Raw genomic sequence first — 21,516 nt, 5'->3', positions numbered from 1 at the left:
TCACAACTGCCTACAAAATCAATGCCCTCTGCCTCCCTGGGCACTGCACCTGCACACACCTACCGCGTGCGCACACCCACCCAGAGAGAGAGAGAGAGAGAGAGAGAGAGAGAGAGAGAGAGAGAGAGAAAGAGAGAGAGAGAGAGACTCACGTTTTCTAAAACTACACTTGTAACTACTGTTTAAAGACGCCTAGCTTACCTCTTTCAGGGCTTTTAACAACCGAGGTCGTTTTTCTCCAACACTCTCCCTGGATTGTTGCTTGAGTTTCCTTAGAAGAGCTGTGACTAGAGTTTAAAGAAAACAACTGATTAGTATTTTTCTTTATGTATACTATAACTACTAATTTTCTACAATGAATGTCACTGGTTTTTAAATTTTTTAAAATTTGCATTATATTGTTGGGGTGCATGTGGGTATATATAACTTGTGAGTGCATCTTGTATAATGTGTAGTGCGTATGGATGTAAAATGTGTATAGAGCTCTGTCCTTCACCTTTATGAGGATTCTAGGTATTAAACTCAGGTGTCCACGCTTGAATTAACTGTTAGGTGGCAAGGGCCTTCACACATTAAGCCACCCTGCTACTCTCATCCCTCTTCTTTTTTAAAGAAATAAAAGTTGTAAAATTTTTAAAAACTCAGGGTAGTAGTAAATAAAAGTCCCCAATATAAAACTTTTTACAAGATTTTCTTATTTATGTATAGGTGAGTGTGTGTGTGTGTGTGTGTGTGTGTGTGTACAGCATGTGTGTGCATAGAAGAGGTCACATGACAAAAATCTCAAAAAGCTCGTATAAGGAAGAACAATGGATAATTAATTAAAATGTGCCAATGTGTCTCAAAAAAAAAAAAATTGTACACACACACACACACAAAGCCTCAATGAAGGGGACTGCCAGATCTAGGTAGACAGCAAATCAGCACAGATTCCGCTATAACCAAAATTTAGACAGTGCCCAAAAGAATACTCAAACTACCATAAAACCAGTATTCCATGACATAAACCACACAAACTATAGGCAAGCCCTAGAGACCAAAGACAAGCAGAGACCAAGACAACAAGCCATAGCTGTCTGCATCAAGAAAAGCTGGGGATTCTGGGAGAAGGGCTAAGATGAAATGAAGTTATTATATCCACTTCCCCCCTAAGCCATCATTGCTCACTAGGTAAGCACTTTCAGGTAAGAAAACCAAAATAACCTCGAAATCTTAAAGTGAAATTAAATACCCTGACAATGCTAACAGCAGTTTAGCATTCAGTGAATTTTTTCCCTTTTCATTTTTTTATGTTTTGGAGACCAGGTCTTCTGCAGGCACCATGTGACAGAGGACAGCCTTAACTTCTGATCTTCATGATCTCCACCTACTTCCCCAGTGCTCAAATGCCCAAGGTTAAGCAGTGCTGGAAATCAAACTCAGAGCTTCATGATTATTATTATTATATTATAAATTTTATGCTGAGCTGCATTCCTAGCCCTGACTGCCTATTCTACAACACAAAACATTAGCAAAATTAGCAGAAATTAAACTAAAAGACAAGTAAATCACAAAGTTTTCACTAATAATGTATATATTTTATTTATCAAAAAAAAATGTAATTGCCTATACCACAGAAATTTTCAAGGTAACACAATTAAATAAAGACTTTTGGTGTTTTGAGGCAGTTTCTCTGAGTAGACCGCTTCTGCTTCCCAAGTGCTGGGATTAAAGGCATGAGCCACCACTGCCTGACCTAAATAAAGATTTAAGAGCCATCTCCTCAAACAACATCAAAAATACAACTTCACACTGACATAATAAATACCACTGGTTCAATCAAGTCTCCTTTTAACAGTTAAATATTTGAGTTTTCACTTCATTTTTTTTTTTTTTTAAACTTGGGTTTTCATAAGGCAGGGTCTGACAAGAAGTCCAGGCTAGCCTGAAATTCACAAATCCCTGCTTGTACCTTCCAAGTGCTGGGATTATTAGGAGTTAAATATTTATTTTATGCAATACATTGCAGTGATGTATAAAACTGAATACAGAGATGTCCTAAAATTGGTTTTCTGTAAGAAATATTCCCTGGTTCTCCTCACAGATGATAAACTCAAAATAACAAAGAATCATGCTTTATTTTCTTCACTTTAATGCACACAGACAATTCTACTGTGGACAAAAGATCCTTGGAAGCCCCAAAGCCCTCACTCGAGTAGCTGGTCAGAGCATCAGACAAAGACCTTCAGACAGACTCCTGAATACACACACTTTACCTTTCCCCTGAAATAGTGTTAAGATGAGGCCTGTTTACCTTATAGAGGTTTCTGATTTTTGTCCATAAAGGACAACTGTCAATGCAAAATAAAAAGCACACATGCCAAATTAGCTGTTAAAATACCACAGTATTAACATCACATATTACATTTTACAGTCAAATATAGCCTCATCATTCAAAGTTGCCCAAGAAATTCAGGCAATTCACATATGTAATATGTAGATTACACACAGAACTGAATTCTAAGAAAGTATCTAGAAAAATCCCAAATGTAGCACAGAAGACTACAAAGTATCCTAAAAGTACTCAATGCTACACAATTCTTGAATAAACATGATTTTTCCAGTCATCCAGATTAAATCCAGATAATTGCTTCCAATAATCCAGATTAAAGCCTGTATATTTATACTTGCAAAAAATGAGGAGGCACAATGTGCATAACTGTTTCTTTTGGCAATGAAAGCATTCTATCCCAAAGGAAACTACGTAAGCAGAAAGGTCAACTCAGAATAGCTCCAGGAAGATCCTAAAACTGAGCAGATCCAAAGCCAGTAAATAATAAAAGCTGAGAGTCCTCTCATATGGAGCTAAGTCAAGCTAAGTCTGCAAAGACGACTCTTCAGACCAGCTCTGCCTGTAAGAAGCAAAAACCAGCAGTGCCACCTGAAAGAAGTTTAGATCAACTGAGACACCTGGAAACGACACCTCCAATCTGCCTGCAGATTGTGCAGGGTGCTACAAGTTCCAAGCTTTTTAAACTGGGTGGGCTTTGGTGATGAAGCTGTCTTAAGTGACCCCTCACCCATATTCCTGTAAGTAGTAGCAATAAAACTCACTGGTTCACCAAGTTGAATTTTAGTGGTATCTGTGCCTAAGGAAAAAATAGGAAGCCAAAGCTAAGGAGCCCAGGGAAGGCTTTAATTCCAGAGCAGCAGCTCAGAGAAGACACTCAGGCAGAGTAATACAAGTGAAGCCAATCAAGCCTGATTCAGGGGTAGGTAATTATCCCCCAGCAAAAGGTTTTGTTAGGGGTGGCGATGGTTTGGCTAATCAGGAACTAACCCCAACAGCCAGGCATGGTGAATGGGGAGGCTATAGCTACTGTGCCAACCCAGGATCACTCTGAGGGAGCCAGCAGGCACAACAGCAGGGGGCAGCATTAATCTTTAGCCCTGAGTAGGTCTAAGCACATTAAGTCAGGCCCTGAATTTATCAGGCTCTGTGAAAGAGCTCTAGGATATGGAAACATAATGGCTCAAGTGTGCAGAGCTAAGCCCCTAGTTAGCCATAGACACCAGGCATTGGTCACACACACACACTTTTAATTCCCGCACTCAGGAGACAGAGGCAGATGGATCTCTGTGAGTTCAAGGCCACCCTGAGCTACACAAGATTGAATAAGTCACAAAGAGACACAGAGCTCACACCTTTGATTCCAGCACTTGGGATCATATGCCTTTAATCCCAGCACCAGGAAGGTGGAGACAGGATATGGCTGGGCAGAAAGAAGACTATAAGGCAGGAGGAGACAGGAGCTCATGGCATTCCATTTGGTATGAGGATTCATAGAGACAGGATCACCCTTTCAGTCTGAGGTAGAGGCAAGAATTAGTGGCTGGCTGCTCTGCTTCTCTAATCTTTCATCTTTTTCCCCCTAATATCCAACTCCGGGTTTTTATTATAAGAACAATTAGAATTCAAGATACTGGTCAGAGACAAAACCAAGAGACAGCACAGTTCCTAGCTTCCAGGAAAGTCTACAACCACTGAAAGTAGGTAAGTGCCGTTAGCACCACTATTAATTTTTATTTCAATTAGTAAGCCAGTAATTAAAGTAATCATTTGCCAGAAAAGATAATAGATTCTTGACTTCAAAAAAGAAAAACAGCCCTAGTACCAAAAACATCAAATGGTTCAAGGAGGAGATGAGCAGGCTTTCCCACAAAACTCAACTCTTCCTGCTACTTAATGCAGGAGTTCCCTCCCGAGTCATGGAGAATTCATGTGTACGTTTGCACATTACTGAGTAAAAGTCAAACCACATAAAAACTACCTCAACACATCAATTTGTATCTTTAAAGTACTGCTTACTCATCTGTCTGTCTCCATAGCTGATGGCTTCCGCCAGAGGGCTCCATCCCTGAGCATTTTTCACCTTTACTGGAGCATTGTGAGCCAACAGTAAATGTGCACATTCTGCAACATAAAATTAGTAATGATTATCAGACATGCGATTTTTAGAATCTTTAAATATGAGTGTTATATAAAAGTCCAAGAAACCAAATTACTATATATGTGAAATAATGCTGTTCTATGTATAATTAACTTACATATAAACTCCCATGTGTATAATCAGGTTGTATCAGTTCCCCAAATTCAAAGGTACCCAACCTACCCAAAAATAAATTGGATTCTCTCTAAAAAATAGTTTCCTGTCTCCAAAGAATGTTTGAAGCCTGTTTCCAAAAACTAAAAGGTAACCTATGAACTTCAAGAGTAATTTATACAAATATCTACAATTCAGCTGAGCGTGGTGGTGTATGCTTTTAATCTAAGTACTTGGGAGGAAGACAGATAGACAGATGGACTTCTGAGAGTTTTTGGAGACTAGCCTGATCTGCACATACAGTTCCAGATCAGCCAGGGGGCTACATGGTGAAACCCTGTCTCAAAAACAAACAAGAAAATATCTACAACCCAAAAAGACCCATAGAAGAATTTACAAATCTATCATGTCAATGAAATGCTAATTATTTATCTGGGGGGGGGAAGTACTTTCAAAAGAAACCATACTGAGGGCTGGAGAGATGGCACAGAGGTTTAGAGCACTGTTCTTTCAGAGGTCCTGAGTTCAATTCCCAGCAACCACATGGTGGTTCACAACCATTTATGATGAGACCTGGTGCCCTCTTCTGGAATGCAGGCACACATGCAGGCAGAACACTATATACATAATAATTATCTTAAAAAACAAAACAAAACCATAGACCATTATCTCTATGTCACAATTTATAGCACTATCCTCCCCCAGACCATCTATCGAACCTATCTTTATGGGAGAACCACTTGTAATTTACAAAGAGTTTCAATATAGTCATATCTTAAGGTTTGTTGTGCACATAGGTTTGAGTTAATTATTACCAGGAAGCTTTTTTTTTCCAAACTGTGCTGTGCTTAAATATGTCTAAAATAAGTTGGGGTCTGACTCCTGAAGCCTGAACCAATACCGGTTGAGTAGTATTGAACTGTGGTTCAAAGAGGAACACTACAGCAAGGGCACAGGAGTGAGGGGAATTAATGGTCAGAACCCACGGAAGTAAGGGTGAACTACTGCCAGTCAGCAAGTGATGTAAGCAGAGGACAAGTTACACCACCAGTAACTGGACGGAGGAAAAGCTCAGAGAGCACTCACACAGGGTCTACAGCAGCCACATCCACAGACTATCACCAGTCAAGTGATAGAACTTAGAAACTGACAGGGAGAAGCACCGCACAGCAGACAGGGCTCCACCTGGGTGAACCCACGCTAAGGGTGTGCCAGAGGAAGGCATGAAGACGGAAAGACACCCTTCAGATAACAAATGTGAATTCACTTTTATGTTTTGTTTCCAGGACAGGACTTCTCTGTGTAGCCTTGGTTATCCTGGAATTTGCTTTGTAGACCAGGCAGACCTTGAACTCACAGAGATCCAACTGCCTCTACCTCCTGACTGCTGGGATTAAAAGCATATAGCACCACTGCCCGACTGGAATTACTATTTTTTATAATATTATCAGAAAAAGAAATGGAGAGAAGCTTCTTGCTCATCTTTTACAATTGTATTTCAAATGAGTCAGTGTGTTTGCACTGATAACATTGAGCAAAATAGTTTTTTATTAATAATTGATTTTTATTTTATGTTCATTACTGTTTTGCCTGTAGGTATATGTGTGAGGGTGTTGGATCCTGGAGTTACAGAAAGCTGTGAGCAGTCATATGGGTGCTTGGAATTGAACCTCTGTACTCTGGAAGAGTAGTCAATGATCTTAAGTGCTGAGCCATCTTCCCAACCTACAAAAAAGTTTTTTAAAATGTATTTTGGGGTGTGTGTGTGTCTGTGAGTGTGTGTGTCTGAGTATGAGTGTGTGTGTGTGTGTGTGAGTGTGTCTGTGAGTATGTGTGTGTGTGTGTGTATACCCGTGGAGGCCAGAATTATGTCAGATCTCTTGGAGCTAGAGTTAAAAACTCTCAAGCCCTTTAAAAAAAAAAAAGTTAATTTAAAATGCTTAATCTAAAAATATATTTTTAAGGGGCTAGAAGGAGGGCTCCATAGTTAAGAACACTCCCTGCTCTTCCAAAGAACCTTGATTCTGTTCACAGCACCCATGCTGGGTGACTCATAGCCATCTTTAATTCCAGTTCTAAGAAATCTGACACCCTCTGGTCTCCAAGTGCACCAAATACAAACACCAAACACGGTAAACTGACTTTGATCCCCAGGACCCATGTGGTAGACAGAAAGAACCAACTTCTACAAGCTGTCCTCTAATTTCCGTACACATATAGAGGCATGCTGGAAGTCACATACTTATACACAAATAATATGTTTTTTAATGACAAAACCAATGTGTGAGTGAAATTAAACATTAAAAGTATTTACTAACCTTTATTTCCTAACATCACAGCAAGATGTAAAGGAGTGTTTCCTAAAATTGAAAACAAAATTAAATTAGAAGCCATAACAACGTAAGTTTTACTTAAATGTGGGTTCAGCTCCTCCAGATTGTTGTCAACAAACTTTAAGCAGAAATAACACTTTTGTTTTCTATGACAAACTCAAAAGGGGGCAAAAGTGAAGCCCAAAATCCCTTTCCTGCCTTGCCCAAGAGCAATCAGCAGGATATTCACTCTCTGACATGTTCCCACAGGCTTCAGATTCCTCTCCTGCTCATTATCATACCAGCCTTTGTCTCTTTAGCAAATAATTCATATATCTACTCATGTGAGAACAGAAAACAGTAACAATCAGTCCTAGTCCTCAAGCAGTTCCAAGTTCTTTCAACTGTATTAGACAGGGTTCTTCAATGACTCTCAAACACCAAGACATCAAGAATCTCTTCAGGCAGCTGCAGAGATGGCTCACACTGGCTATTCTTCTAGAGGGCCCAGGTTCAGTTCCCGGCACCTGATGGGAGATGTCATTATGTATATATGTTTCTCATACTGGTTAATAAATAAAGCACTGTTGGCCAATAGGAAAGGAAGATAGGAGGGACTAGGAGACAAGGAGGAAATAAAAAGTAGTAAAGAGGAGTCAGCATGGAGAGCCTGGAGAGAATAGAACCGCCAGTAGCCTCTCGGTGGTAAGACCACGTGGAAATACATAAAAATGGGTTAATAATTAAGACAGAACTAGCCGATAAGCAAGTAGTAACTGGCCAACAACATAATAACAAATACAGAGTCTCTGTTTATTAATTGGGGCAGGTGCGGCGACGGAACAAGAGTGGCGACAAGAGGAAAACACCGTACTCGTTACAGGCACCTGCATGGTGGCTCACTACTATTGGTAACTATAGTTCCAAGGATATCTCATGCCCTCTCCGGTCTGTGTGGGCATTGCACGCATGAGTACACGTGCAAACATGGAGGCAAACACCCATACATAAAATAAAGGAAACTGCTTTCAATAAGTATTATGAATGGACACTGTACTGTGGTCTCGTAGGGAAATGCTACTCCGCTCCTCTCACAATCCTGTATACAATCCTTCCTTGGTATCCAAGGGTCAGTTCCAGAACTGCCCACTGTGGACATCCACCAACGATCCATACATGGCTTTTGCATGCCTTGCACCTAGAGACTATACATCTAAAGACCATGCACGGTAGCTCTGCTAATTGTTTAGGGAAGTCATAAGAGGAAAGTCTGTCAGCAACCAAAGAAAGATTTGTAGGTTCTCTGGTCTATTCTTCCAACTTTTCTATGGGTATTAAATATTTCAAAATAAAGTTAAAACTTCATTTTCAAAAAGTTCTCAAAAAAAATCTCTTTTAGACCACTTGAGACAGCTCAGTAGATAAAGATGCTTGCCGCCAAGCCTGACAACCTGAGTTTGAATCCCAGGGACAGCAAACTGACTCCTGGAAGTTGTCCTTTGACCATACATACACACACTGAAAATAAATGCTTTTAAAACTCTTTTCAGTACTTTACTTCCCTAAAATACAAACACCTCTGCCTCTGGGATCACATCTAACTTTATATCAAAACAAAAAGAACTGACTTTCCCTTCAATCCCAAAATATTCTCAATTCAATTGTTGTTATTCTCATTTTCAAGTAAAAGGTACACAAACAAAACGTTGTATTTTTATTTTTCATCTTTTCAATTTACTGCAAATTTCACATTACTTATTTTTTAGTACATTTTCTGTATCACTCAATTTTCTATACTGCATTTAATTTACATGTCAAATGAAGGAACTACATTTAAAATTTCCAGTTTCTTTGTACACTGACTTATTTTCCTCAGTTTCAGAGAAGTAATTAATCTTCATAGTGAATTAATGAAAAACCAAGCAATTATTATTGTCTAAGTCTTTTCTTCTGTTTCTCCCAGTATTATTAACATCTGTGACAATGACCTTTTTTCTTACAGGGAATATTGTTCACAGATATCAGGAAATGGACTTTATTTTCTGCTCACCCATCCTGCAATGAAGAACTCAGGTCTCATAAGAGAAAAGGAAAAGCACTGACCTCCGTTTCTCCTCCAGGGGTTCTAAGCCTCTCTAAGCACTGTATCTGATATCACAGCACTTCCCTGTGAGATTCTCTTCTACAGAGAATCCAAGGAACTAGAAAAGTGAGGTGTGCTATACAGTGTAAAACAAACTTAAAATATTAAATAAAAGAAATTAAGTACCTAAATATAAAGAAAGCACCAAATTTGCAGATCAGACTGCTGTAAGAAACAAAGCATAGTTAGTCAGACACTTATTTCCTTTTGGGTTTTTGGAGACAGAGTCTCTGTGTAGCCCTGGCTGTCCTGAAGCTTACTATGTACACCAGGCTAGGATTAAAGGTGTGCCACCACACTCAGCAGGTCAGATACATTGTTATGTTAGGTTTCCAGATCTGAAGAACAAGTGGGTAGTATTATCCCACAGGCAGGGGCCCTGAACTGAACAAAAGAGATAAAGGAGAAAGCCCCTTGAATGTGAAAATTTCCCTGTACTCTGCTTCCTGACCCTCCAAGATGTGAGCAAACAGAGCTCACTCCACTACTCTAACCCTGAGCAGCTCCTGCCTGCCACTGTAACCTCCCCAGCATGGGCACAAAATAAACCCTTTCTCCATCAAATTGCTTTTCAGGTATTTGATCACAACATGATCACACCACCTATACTACTCAAGTTGGCAAAGTGAGAGCAATCTCTGTGAAAATCCCCAGTAATTCCTCTCATGAATTGACAAGCTGATATTAAAATTCATGTGAAAATTTCAAGGAACCCAGAACACCATCAAAACAGAGTAGGCAAACAGCAAAGCTTTCCTGGAACCGAGCCACAGCTCATCTCTCATAACAGCCTGTAGAACTGGCAAATTTAAGATATTCACTTGGCGCCCTGAAAGGATGTTAACAGACCTGCTCCAACCAGTTACCTGCATTTGACTTCCACAACAGACTCGTTCCAGTCACACTAGTCTTTGTGGAGACAATCACCTTACACTGTTATTTAAATGTCCTCTTATAGCTCACTTTATTTAATTCTGGCATTACTGTATTTATGTCAGGTTCCACAAAAAACAAAACTAAAACACAAAGCTCTGGGTCTCAACCCCTTTGAGAGTCAAACAACCCCTTTCAAAGGGGTCACCTAAAACCACCAGAAAATACAGATATCTACATTACAGTTCATAACAATAGCAAAAGTACTGTTATGAGTTAGCAACAAAAATAATTTTACAGTTAGGAATCACCTCAACACTAGGAACTATAGTAAAGGGTCTCAGAATTATCATTCTTTCAAAGATACCTTCATGCTTGTGTTTACTGCAATATAACAGTGAAGAGAGTCAATCAAGTGTCCACCGAAACAAAGACTTTTAAAATGGGCAGTGGAATACTTCTCAACCGTAAAGCTTTACTCTCTTTTCTGGCAACATGGATAGAAGAGAAGACATCATCATGTCAAGGGAAGGGAGATAAGCTGTACACACTAAGACAAATACTGCTGTTCTTACACTCGGGAAAGCAGAAAAGCAAGTCACACAGCACAGAAAGACAAACTCTGGTGCCGCCCCTCATCTACAGATGCCACAGGAGCTAATCCTGTACACACTGAGTGCCGAGTGGAGCCACTAGTGGCTAGGAAGGGGAGACCAGAGCGAAACCCTGAGAGTGGACAATGGTACCAAACATAACTGAGATGTTGTCTGGCAATGACAGCCTACAACTATGATTCAGAGTAAATGAAGGTCAGAGTCTGAGGGTTCCCATGAAATAGAAAATGAAAATTTCTAAGGAGATAGAAATGCTAATTATGCTGATATGGTCATTGAACAATGCATGCATGTTATCAAATTATAGTAATTTATTCCATAATTATATGCCAATACTGAGGCCAATGGGGGGAAGACTGTTTCTAAATAAGATTATTACTTCAAAAACTAAGTGTACTGTCCAAACTAATAACGAGAGTAGCTTACTGAAAATGTTTTAATTAAAAATATAAATTTCTTTAGTGTATGTCATACTAGAATGGATCATATTTTAAGATCTGTTTCTGCATTTAATTAGGGATAAAACATTTTATCTACCCAGCAAAGGATGGATCACCATCATCAAAAATAAAAGTTGTTTGAAGTATAAGAAGAAAATATAGTTTTACACAGTGTCACTGTTGTAAAGTTTTTTTCAGATAGCTGAGGGCATTCGTTAACACTGTACTAAAATTCATGATGTAATGATTTCTTAAAGGGATTTGCAATGGGGAATTCAAATTCTATCAGGATCTGTTACACTGAAACACATTGGTTTCTCTTGTACCGTGGGCAGAATTTTTATCATTAAAAAAAAAAAACCTTTCTAAAGATTTTATATATGATATGTATATGAGTGTTCTATTTGCCTGTATGCCTGTATACACAAAGAGCACAAGGGATTCCTTCATAATTGGCTGTGAGCCACCATCAGGTTGCTGGGAATTGAATTCAGGTCCTCTGGAAGAGCAGCCAGTGCTCTTAACTGCTGAGCCATCTCTCCAGTCCAGTGTGGTTAGAATTTTTATGCTGTGTGTTACAAAGGACCAAACTTAGGGATTTAAACACACTCTACCTCTGCACTACACTCTCAACCTGAGACATGATTACAGAATACATACCATCATGAAAAACACCATCCAGAAAAGTTTCATACCCATCCAGATACTAACATATTCCAATAAACATGTTGGATGTGACCAGGGTTTGTAGTGATTGTAAGAACTAGGAACCTGGTAAGCTTAAAATGGCTATGTTAAGTAAGTTTTCAAAATTCTAACTTTTATTATTTACAAGCCTTATTATTTTTTGTTTGTTTATTTTGTTTTTCAAGAGGATTTTTTGTTGTTGTTGTTGTGCTTTTTTGTTTGTCCTGGAACTCACTCTGTAGACCAGGATGGCTTCAAACTCACAGAGATCTGCCTCCAGAATGCTGGGATTAAAGTTGTGGTCTACCACAACCTGGCTAATTCTTCGTCTTTTAATTTGCAGCAAACAATGGAATCAAGCTCTCTCCATTCATTTGCCAGAGAAAACTCGGCAAAATGTCTAAATTGTATACAGCCTGTTTTGTTTTGTTTTGTTTCCAAGAAAAAATGTTGTTCTGTGGGGAAAGGTATGTAGTTCGGCTCATGGCCAGTTTCAGATATATTTTCCCTCATTTCCCTTCAGCATGCAGAAGGGCATTGTACGTTAACACCTGAATGGCAGAAAGAGCACCGAAAGGCAAGCACTCGACAGGGCTTTTGTGCTCAGTGAAAAGGCCAGCACACAGAAGGCAAGCAGTGACTTGTATTATCATGAGACAGTTTTGATCTGTGCACCCTAATTATAGAGCAAAGCAAAAACTTACAATACCAGACATTGCACAGCTCCAAGCTCTACAGACATATCCAAGCCTGATCCAGACAAGCAGGAAGAAACTCTCTCAAAAATGTTACTACTATAGTAAACATAAACACCCTGTATCCACTCCACCCCTCACTTCTAGTAACAGCTGTTTACTGCAACAGCTTTTCCATGACCCTGTGACTGCAGACATCTGCTTCATGGAGCAGCAGGTTGAGCCTTGCAACCACAGTCAGACCTCTGCTGAAAACTACCTGACTGCATCCCGTGTTGCTACATGCAGAAGCTTTCACAGGGTTTCAGCCAGCTTACAGCATGGCTGCCTCAAGTCTCCAGACTTAACATCTCCACTAGTGCACCACACACACTCAGCATGTATGACTCATTAACCGTCACACCACACGTTCACTGGCTTATCTACTGCTTGGCTCTCCAACATGTATGCACACCCAGAACAGGAATTGTGCTAGTCTGTTCACCTCTGTATCCCTAGCATCAAAAACTCAAATATTAGAAGCTCCGTGTTTATCTGTTGAATGAAAAAAAAAAAAAATCGATCAATTAAAATAGAAGCCATTAAGCATCAAGAGAGCCATTTCAAATCTGCTTTTACTCTAAAAAAAAGTATTTTCATTCTAGAACAAGACAGATCTCTGAGCTGTCCTTGAAAATAGTGCAGGGGTTTCCTAGAATTCAGCTTCAATGCTGTAGAGCTTGCAGTAACTGTTGCATTTATGTGCAGCCCAAACTCTAGCAGACCCAGGAGTCCAATAATCTTACCCTCTACTGTACCGATAGGCAGTATAAATAAACTATCAAATTAAATCCTCAAGGACATTGCAACTATTACAACTCACAGAAGACAGCCTGTCATACGCCGGCCAACAGAATCAAAGGCAGGGTCACTAAATCTCCAAATACACCTGCAATGCCTCATAACTATCTATGAAAAGTTAGGGAGAGCACTTCACACCCTGCATTCTCGCCACTGTCGGTCACTTCAAGATTCTAAGAGTCAACAAGATCTGACTAACTTAAGGATGACTTAGGGAGACAACAAAACGACATGTTAAACAAGCAGGAGTGTGAGCATTGTAGTCAGAGCAATGTGACTCGAAAGAACCTTGACCCTCAATGTAAAAGGCTAGACCATTTTTTAAAAAATGTACGTGCCTCTCTGTGTGTGTGTTCACACAGGTATGTGTGGTGCCCACAGAAGCCACAACTACTGTCAGAGCCCCTAGAGCCAGAGTTGCAAGCAGTTATGAGCTGCCCAATATGAATGCTGGGAACCAAACTCCAGACCTTCGTAAGAGCAAATGCTCTTAACCACTGAGACATCTCTCTGGTGCCTTAATCTTTAATTTTATATTAAACAGAAGTAATTCATTTGAAGACACAATAAAGGTAGAGTAATTTTGTGTACTGCGTTGGTTTGAAAGAAAATGGGCTTTGAGGTCTCATATGTGTTCAAGTCAGGCACTGTGAGACAGTTCACTTCCTGCTGCCTTTGGATCAAAATGTTATTAGGACTCTCAGCTCCAGCACCATGTCTGCCTGTATGCTGTCTTGCTTCCAGCCATGGTGATTATGGACTAAACATCTGAACTGTAAGTGAGCCACCCCGATTAAATGTTTCCCTTTATAAGGGTTGCTGTGGTCATGGTGTCTCTTCACAGCAAGAGAATGCTCTAAAACATGTACTTTTAATGTATTATTTCTCTCCTATTCAACCAAAACTGTTATTAAACAATTCCCAAGGCACAATCATTTGGTATATTTGAACATAAATGTTCATATTTTTACATTTAATTTTAATTTAAAACAATATTTTAAGTTTTGAATTTAATTAGCAGATGTATTCAACCAACATTTTATCAAGGAAAAAGCAATAAACAACAAAAAGTTTATCAAAGAAAACAGATGGAGCTAATGAACAATAAACTTAAGCAGTGACAGACTGGACATCAACAAGTTTGCACATAAAACAAGGGAAAATAAAGCAAAGCAACTGTAGAGCACAGTGTTTGAGAAGTAACTGCAAGCTGAGTGTGGGAATCTGAGGCAGGAAAGCCTCAAGTTTTAGGATAGAGCTCAGATTACACACACAATAAAACCTGTCTCAAAAATTGGATGATTTTTGGACAGATAGGTTGACAAAAATAAATGCAAGAAGGGATAGAGGGGAGAAAAACAGCAGACCACTTGAGAAAACACAGCATTAAAAAGTTTTTATCTGGGACTGGAGAGACCGCTCAGTACTTAAAAGCACTTGCTGCTCTTCCAGGGAATCCAAGTTTGGGTCCCAGCACCTACACCAGGCTGTTTACTGGTGTAGTTAAAGCTCCAGGGGAAATAAAACCTCTGGCCTCTAAAGGCACCTGCACTCACATTCACATACCTACATGTAGACACACACACACACACACACACAAACACACCCTACACAAAGTAGTAAAAATAGGCCAGGTGTAGTGGTGCACATCTTTAGTCACAGCACTTGGAAGGTGCGTTTCTATCTATCTGAGACCAGCCTGATCAACACACTGAGTTCCAGAACAGCCAAGGCTAAATAGAGAAACCTTATCTCCAATAAATAAATAAATAAACAAAAAATAAATAAAATCTTTTCCTTAACCTTCAGGTCTTTTAGAAAATATATTTGATTTTAATTTTTATTTATTAACATGTATATGTCTATGTATACCACATGTGTTCAGGTGCCTGGAGACTAGATGGATCCCCTGGCAATAGAAGCTGCAGGTGGCTGTGAATGGCCAGACATGGGTGCTGGGAACTGGACTGAATCCTCTGGAAGAGCAGCAAATGATCTGAACCCTAGGGCCACTTCCCCGGCCCCAGTTTGGTCTTCTACTGTGAGCCTGTGCTGTGTGGAGATTCTGTGCAAGGCCATCCCTTTCTTCCCTGCCTTACAGGGGAGACAAACAAACTAGGGTTCCATGAACAGAAAGTTTCTACAGTTTTGATTTACCTATTTTAAACACTGAGTATTTACTATATTTTAAGAACAACCTTAAAACATTTCATAGAGTACATCATACGACAAATGGCCACATATCATAGCACTGACTGGAAAATAAGGGGCATACCACAGCTCCTGCAAAGATTCTAAAAGATTATCATGTGGATGAATGACCTAGTGTGTTTATTTTTGCCAGTCCACCAAGAAACTTGAAAATATGAAAAAAGTTCTACAGAAAATGAGATCTATCTAGTCACAGAATCTTTCTACAAGGCCCCTATATAAAGAATACAAGGCTCCTAATGACTGAAAAAAAAAAAATAAACCAGGGCAACAAACTTCTGCTGTAAATACTAATCGAGAAATAGCATTAAAGGATTCTACTGCAAAGCAAAACAAACATTAGAACTGACTTTCCTGCAATACAGTGGGTCTCCAACAGAAATTCACAGAGGTTGACAGGAACTTAGGAATTCTAGCTATTATTAACCCCCTCCCTCGTTTCTTGAGACAGGGTTTGTCTGTGTAGCCCTGGCTGTCCTGGAACTTGCTCTGTATAGACCAGGCTGGCCTCAAACTCAAAAGAGCATCCTGGAGGGCTGGGATTAAAGCTGTGGTCACCACTGCCAGCCATAATTTCTATTTCTAAGCCTCTTGGTTTCTATACCATATGCAACCTTAGCAAAGTTCTGTGCCTCTCTGGACTCTTTTCTGATAGAAACTCAGTATGAGCCTTTTAAGAAAATTATTTAACAATGTCCACTAAAAGTAAAAAAACACAGGGCTAGACCGAGTTAGTAAAATGCCTGACACACACAAGCATGAGGACCTGAGTTTGAGTCCTTAACAAAGTTGGGTGTGGTGACACATGCTTGAAATCCCAGAGCTGTAGAAGCAAAGACAGGCACAAAGCACCTAGAGTGAAAGTAGCACTGCAGGAATGGACAGGTAGCAGGCAAGATGGCTCTGTGGGTGAAGACACTCATGCTGAACCCTGACAACCTGAGTTCAATACTGGGTTCTACAATGAAGGAGAGACACGAGGCATGACTCTTACAAGCTGTCCTTAGACCTTCACATGCAGGCACACAGAACTGACTTTTTGAAAGTGTAACAGGGATATACAGCACAGGGGAGCACAGGGCAGCTTCTTCCTTGATGAGAAGGCACAGGCACACTTCGCACTGGCAGGAGCCACTGCTTGCATTCATCAAAAGTAATACAAAGGCTGATCAACAAAATACAAACATTTCATTTAAAAAGTTAATTTTGGTAGGTAAAGGATGGGAGTTTAAGGGTGCAGAGAATTCTAAATACTCTGAAGAGAATTTAGCTCTAACAAATGCTAAATGCAGAACTGGAGGCCCAACAATCAGCGATTCGGAAACTTGAGTAGTTTCTGAGACGTTCGTCCACTCATCTCTTAAAGAGCTTTAACTCTCAAAGGGAGTGCTCTGGCCACTTTAAAAGCAACTTTCAAGCAATGTAACTAAATTTTAAAGGCAAAGATAAACCACCGCTACTCCTGGACCAAGTCTACATCACCCCCTCATAACCAATAAAGGAAGACTACAACCCAACTACTTAAGTCAGGATATAGTTCTCAGCAGCAGTCAAATGTGCATTGAGTAAAAGGTGAAACGAAAACCTGGAGACAGTTTCAGGGTACTTTTCCTGGTATTTGATTAAACAATAGACAGAGGCATTATGACTATAAGTACTGTAGATACTGTAAATTCAGAAAACAAGTGCACTTACAAAACTGCAAGAGAAAATGTAATATTCATTTTCTATACCTGTTCTAATTTTAGGTAAGAAACCTACAAACCAATGAAATTCAGGGAGCTCATTTCACAGATGGAATTGCACTAATGTGCAAATGCCATTTTGAGCAGTTTACCTCGTAAGTACCACATTAGGTTAAAAACAGTTGCCAACAATATTTGCCAACTACTTAATGTTTCAAATGGCCTGTTAGTAAAAAGTTGGAAAACAGTATCACCATTCACATTAGTTTCAACAATTTACAATTCACAATGCCTTAGGTACAAAAACAAGCGGATGCAAATAAATGTCAGAAACTCTTTGTTTAAAGGGGGGTGGGGGTGGGAACCAGCCGACAAAATGTGGCCAAACGCAGATACCGTTCAGTATCAAACATATTATGCTTTCTCAAACAAGCCACTAAGACTTTACTGACTTCAGTCTCAATCAAGATGAAACATTGTTCCTAATGGGAAAAGGGCAATAAAAACAACAGCAACAGAGAAGTCTCTTCAATTGCTTTGAGAAACCAAACGCTGACACATTTCTGTGTGGCTTTCAAGAACCAGTGTTTTATTAATTTTCTTTAAAGCAGACAAAAAAAAAAAAAAGAATAAGAAGAAGAAAAGAAAAAGAAAAGGCAGCACAATTCACACCTAACTGCACTGAGTGATGAAGAGAGACAAGACACATACATGTTCAAAGTCCAAGCTCCAAGGAGGGAGGGTGGGAGGACAATGACTGACAGATTCCCAAAACCTCCGAGGCCTTGCCTGGATGTGGCACAGCCTGACGCCTGACACGCCAACGGCCTGGCCCGGCGACAAGGCAACTTATCCCGAGACGGTCGGTCGGTGGACAAGAAAGGCGGCGGCATCCCTTCTGCACCCACCAGACCCAAACTCCCGACTCCCGAGCCCGCCCGCTGAGGCTGGGTCACCTCCCCGCGGGGGAGTGGGGTACGGGAAACGGGGCGAAGGCGGCCGAGCTCACCGTGATTATCTTTCTGTCCGATATTGTGCGTGCGGATGAGCGACGACAGCCTCCTCACGTCCCCTTTGAAGACGCACTCGTGCACCGGGTAGGGCGAGGGGCAGCCGCCTCCGTCCGCGATCGCAGGCGCGGGGAGGCCGCCCAGGGGGGCCGGGGCCGGGGCCGGGCAGCCGGCGGTCACCGCCTTGTGCTGCGGCGCGGCCGGGGCTCCGGGGCCGGGGCCGGGCGCCTTCAGCTGCAGCCGGTGGTGGTGGTGATGGTGGTGGTGGTGGCTGAAGATCTTATGTCCGGCCTTGCCGCCCTTGCCGCCGCCGCCGCCCGCGCCGCTCCTGCCCCCGGTGAAGGCGCCGCCGAGAGCGGCCGTCGCCTCCTCGTCGCACGGCTCCAGCACGTCCCCGTCCTCTTTGCTGGGCTTGTGGTCCCTCCGCAGGGAGCGGATCTTCTCCCCGGTCATCGCCGCCGCGGGCGGCGCGCAGGGCGGGCTCCGGGAGGCTCACGCCGGGCAGGGCCGGGCCGGGGCGGAGCGGAGCAGCGGCGGCGCCGGGCGATTAGACAGGCGAGCCTCGCGCGCAGCATGAACTCCCCGGGCGACCGCGGGCCCGCGACACGCGCATCTCCCGGAGGCGGCGGCCCTCGTCCCGGACGAGGAAAACGCCGCAGCCGCCGCCGCCGCGGCTCGGGAGCTCACGACCACACGACGCCGGCCGCCAAAGCCGCCGCCGCCGCCTCCTCACACGGACGGCTCCGGCGCAGCCATCTTGCCCAGGCTCCTCTCGCGAGAGCTCCGGACGGAAGGCCGCGGGAGGTTAGCGGGGGACCCCCTTGCACCCGCGTCTTTGTCCCGGCGGCGCCCCGCACTCCGCTAGCACAGGGTTCCACCCTGGGCCGCAGACCCAGGCTCTGCTGCGGAAGCTGCTGCTCCTCCGGGGCTCCGGCCTGCAAAGCGGGAGGCCGGCCGACGACAGGCAACAATCTGTGTCCCAGACCCTCCGGTCGGTGAACTTCCCTCCCGGCACGCCGGATGTGACGTCACTGAGCTGCGCTGCACACTCACTCAGTAAACATTGGCTGAGCATCCGCCGGGTGCCCTAACCCGGGCTGGGTACCTGCCCTGCATGACTAGCGAGGCCGTGGGAGAGGAAAAGATGGCCAGGTCGCCCAGGAAAAGACGGGGGTAATTCAGGTTTGGAGGACCTGAAAGGTGATGTTGAAGGAATTTATTGAAGGGCCGGCTTTGGAATTTAAAGGCTGTTCATTACACATTTTTAGTTGACTGTATTTGGGATAGACATGGAGGATGCTCACTTGAGGAAGTGGGATGATTTTTTTTTTAATAAGTGGGCAGTACTCTGTTGGAGACACCCTAAGTTGGAACTTGGCTTCCTCTCTCCTCCCTAGGCAGGAGAGATCTAGGCAAGACACAATGAAAGCATAAGCTGGGTGCAGTGAGTCCAGAAAAGGTTTAAGGCTCTTTGAAAAGTAAGTTCAAGATTGGCACATCGAGTTGAAGGTCCTCGCTGTTTGACCACAGGAAGTTACTTACCGTTCGTTTTGGGAATGTGGACATAAATTCTTAGGAAGTAGAAGAGTTTAGATCAGATTCAGGAATTGTACAGCAGCCCTTAAGTGGTGTCTCCGAGATAAGGATGTGTAGAGTGAGAAATAGAATGACAGGAAACAAGACCTTGAAAACACCATAAAATATAGAATGCCTAGTGAAGATAATGAGTGAGAATCAAAGCTGTGTGTGTGTGTGTGTGTGTGTGTGTGTGTGTGTGTAAAATTCTGACCAGTTAGAGGCCTAAACTGGATATGGTGTATCAAACCAATAAATTCTCCAGAAACTGAGGCAGGGAGGGAGGATCACATAGATTCAAGGCCAGCCTGGGCTACCAAGTTCACTCAGTCCCAAAATCAATAGATGGGTCAGTAATATGGCTTGCCACCCAGCATGAGGACCTGAGTTCCATCCGTGGGACACACACGGTGAAAGATAACCCACACCCACAACTTGTCCTCTGTTGAGTACCCACAAACAAAGAATTGTAAAAAACAAAACTAATAACAGATAGGCAGCCAGAATCCTGTATCAAGTGCAATCAAATAACGTAAACATTTTTTTTTTCTTAAATTCGGACAACCTATTGTGGTGTATGTTTGTGATACCAGCACTTACGGGGTAGAGGCAGGAAGGTCACACCAAGTGACCAGTCTCAAAAAAACATTTAAGCCCGGCATGGGGGCCCTCACCTCTAATCCCAGCACTCCGGAGGCAGAGGCAGGTGGACCTTTGTGAGTTCGAGACCAGCCTGGTCTACAAAGCTAGTTCCAGGACAGGCTCCAAAGCCACAGAGAAACCTTGTCTCAAAACAACAACAACAAAAAATACTTATTCCTAAACTTTAAAATGTAAGGGCTTATAGTATATAACAGAGGGAAATGACATCATTTGATTATGATTAATATTTGTAATTTTAAAAAGTGGCACAAAAGAAAAAAATGTCATGCAGCAGAACTTGGGTGGGGGGGTTACTGTGAGAACTGACTGGGAAAAGGATGGAGAGGAAATGGGACAGCGGTGGCAGAAGAGAAAAGAGAGTCAGATAAAGAGGGAGAAAAAAGTGGTGTGTAAGAGACACCATGCAACAGAGCTTGGGTGGAGGTTTTGTTTGTTTTGATGTTGTTGCTTTTTAATTGGGGGAAAGTGAATGGGAAAGGAAGAGAGACAGGCCTCAGCTGGACAGGAGCAGCAGAAGAGAAGAGGGAGAGAGAGCTAGAGAGAGGGAAGGAGACAGGGACTGAGAGAGAGGGAGGGAGGCAGAGGGAGGGGGAGAGAGAAATGGAAGGTGGGCAGGGCCCTTTTAAACGGGAACATAGTGAGTGTGCATGGGTGGTGCTCTTAGTGGCTGCAGCTGATGGCACATCCTGTCAGAACCCCAAGGACAGGCCAGTACAGATGCATGAGTGCTAACAATATAGAAATACTGAGTACAAGAAAAAAAGCAAGACCTGGAATTCTCTAACATCCCTATATAAGAGAGGAGGGTATTGATTTAATATTGAAACAAATCAAGTGATCCGAACGTCTTTGGAGAGGGGGGTCAGCAACTGAGAGCACTGGCTGCTTCTCCAGAGGACCCAGGTTCAATTTCCTGCACCCTCATCACAGTTCACATCTGTCTGAAACTCCAGCAGCTCCAGGGCATCTGACACAGCCACACAAACACACATGCAGGCAAAACACCAGTCACATAAAATAAAAATAAAGTCTTTGTGGAGGAAGAAATGCCTGAACCAAGTTTTGAAAAGAAAACCCACTCTCCATTCTTAAGCTGATGTCCCCACCCTGGCATGCCTCCATGCCTTCCCGTGAGCTATTTGTATGTCCACAGCTCATTTCCATTTCAGAATTAGTTCCCTTTTC

At 42.2% G+C, this 21,516-nt stretch overlaps 1 protein-coding gene across 1 annotated transcript in view; it reads right to left on the bottom strand.

Annotated features, from left to right (window-relative positions):
- Window positions 1-18,575, bottom strand: part of Ankrd13c (ankyrin repeat domain 13C) — a 44,706-nt gene extending 26,131 nt beyond the window's left edge. Inside the window, exons 1-4 of the mRNA XM_051195742.1 lie at window positions 18,093-18,575; window positions 6,902-6,943; window positions 4,349-4,453; window positions 202-287 (exon numbers count right to left, since the gene is read on the bottom strand). Of these exons, the coding sequence (XP_051051699.1) occupies window positions 202-287; window positions 4,349-4,453; window positions 6,902-6,943; window positions 18,093-18,546 (687 nt within the window). The 5' untranslated portion in view covers window positions 18,547-18,575. The remainder of the gene's footprint in view (window positions 1-201; window positions 288-4,348; window positions 4,454-6,901; window positions 6,944-18,092) is intronic.
- Between the last annotated feature and the right edge of the window lie 2,941 nt (window positions 18,576-21,516).

This window comes from Phodopus roborovskii, unplaced genomic scaffold (genome assembly GCF_943737965.1).
Source record: "Phodopus roborovskii unplaced genomic scaffold, PHOROB, whole genome shotgun sequence".
Classification (NCBI taxonomy): Eukaryota; Metazoa; Chordata; class Mammalia; order Rodentia; family Cricetidae; genus Phodopus; species Phodopus roborovskii.
Note: the sequence above shows the minus strand (reverse complement) of the source record. Positions and strands in the feature narration are given on the sequence as shown.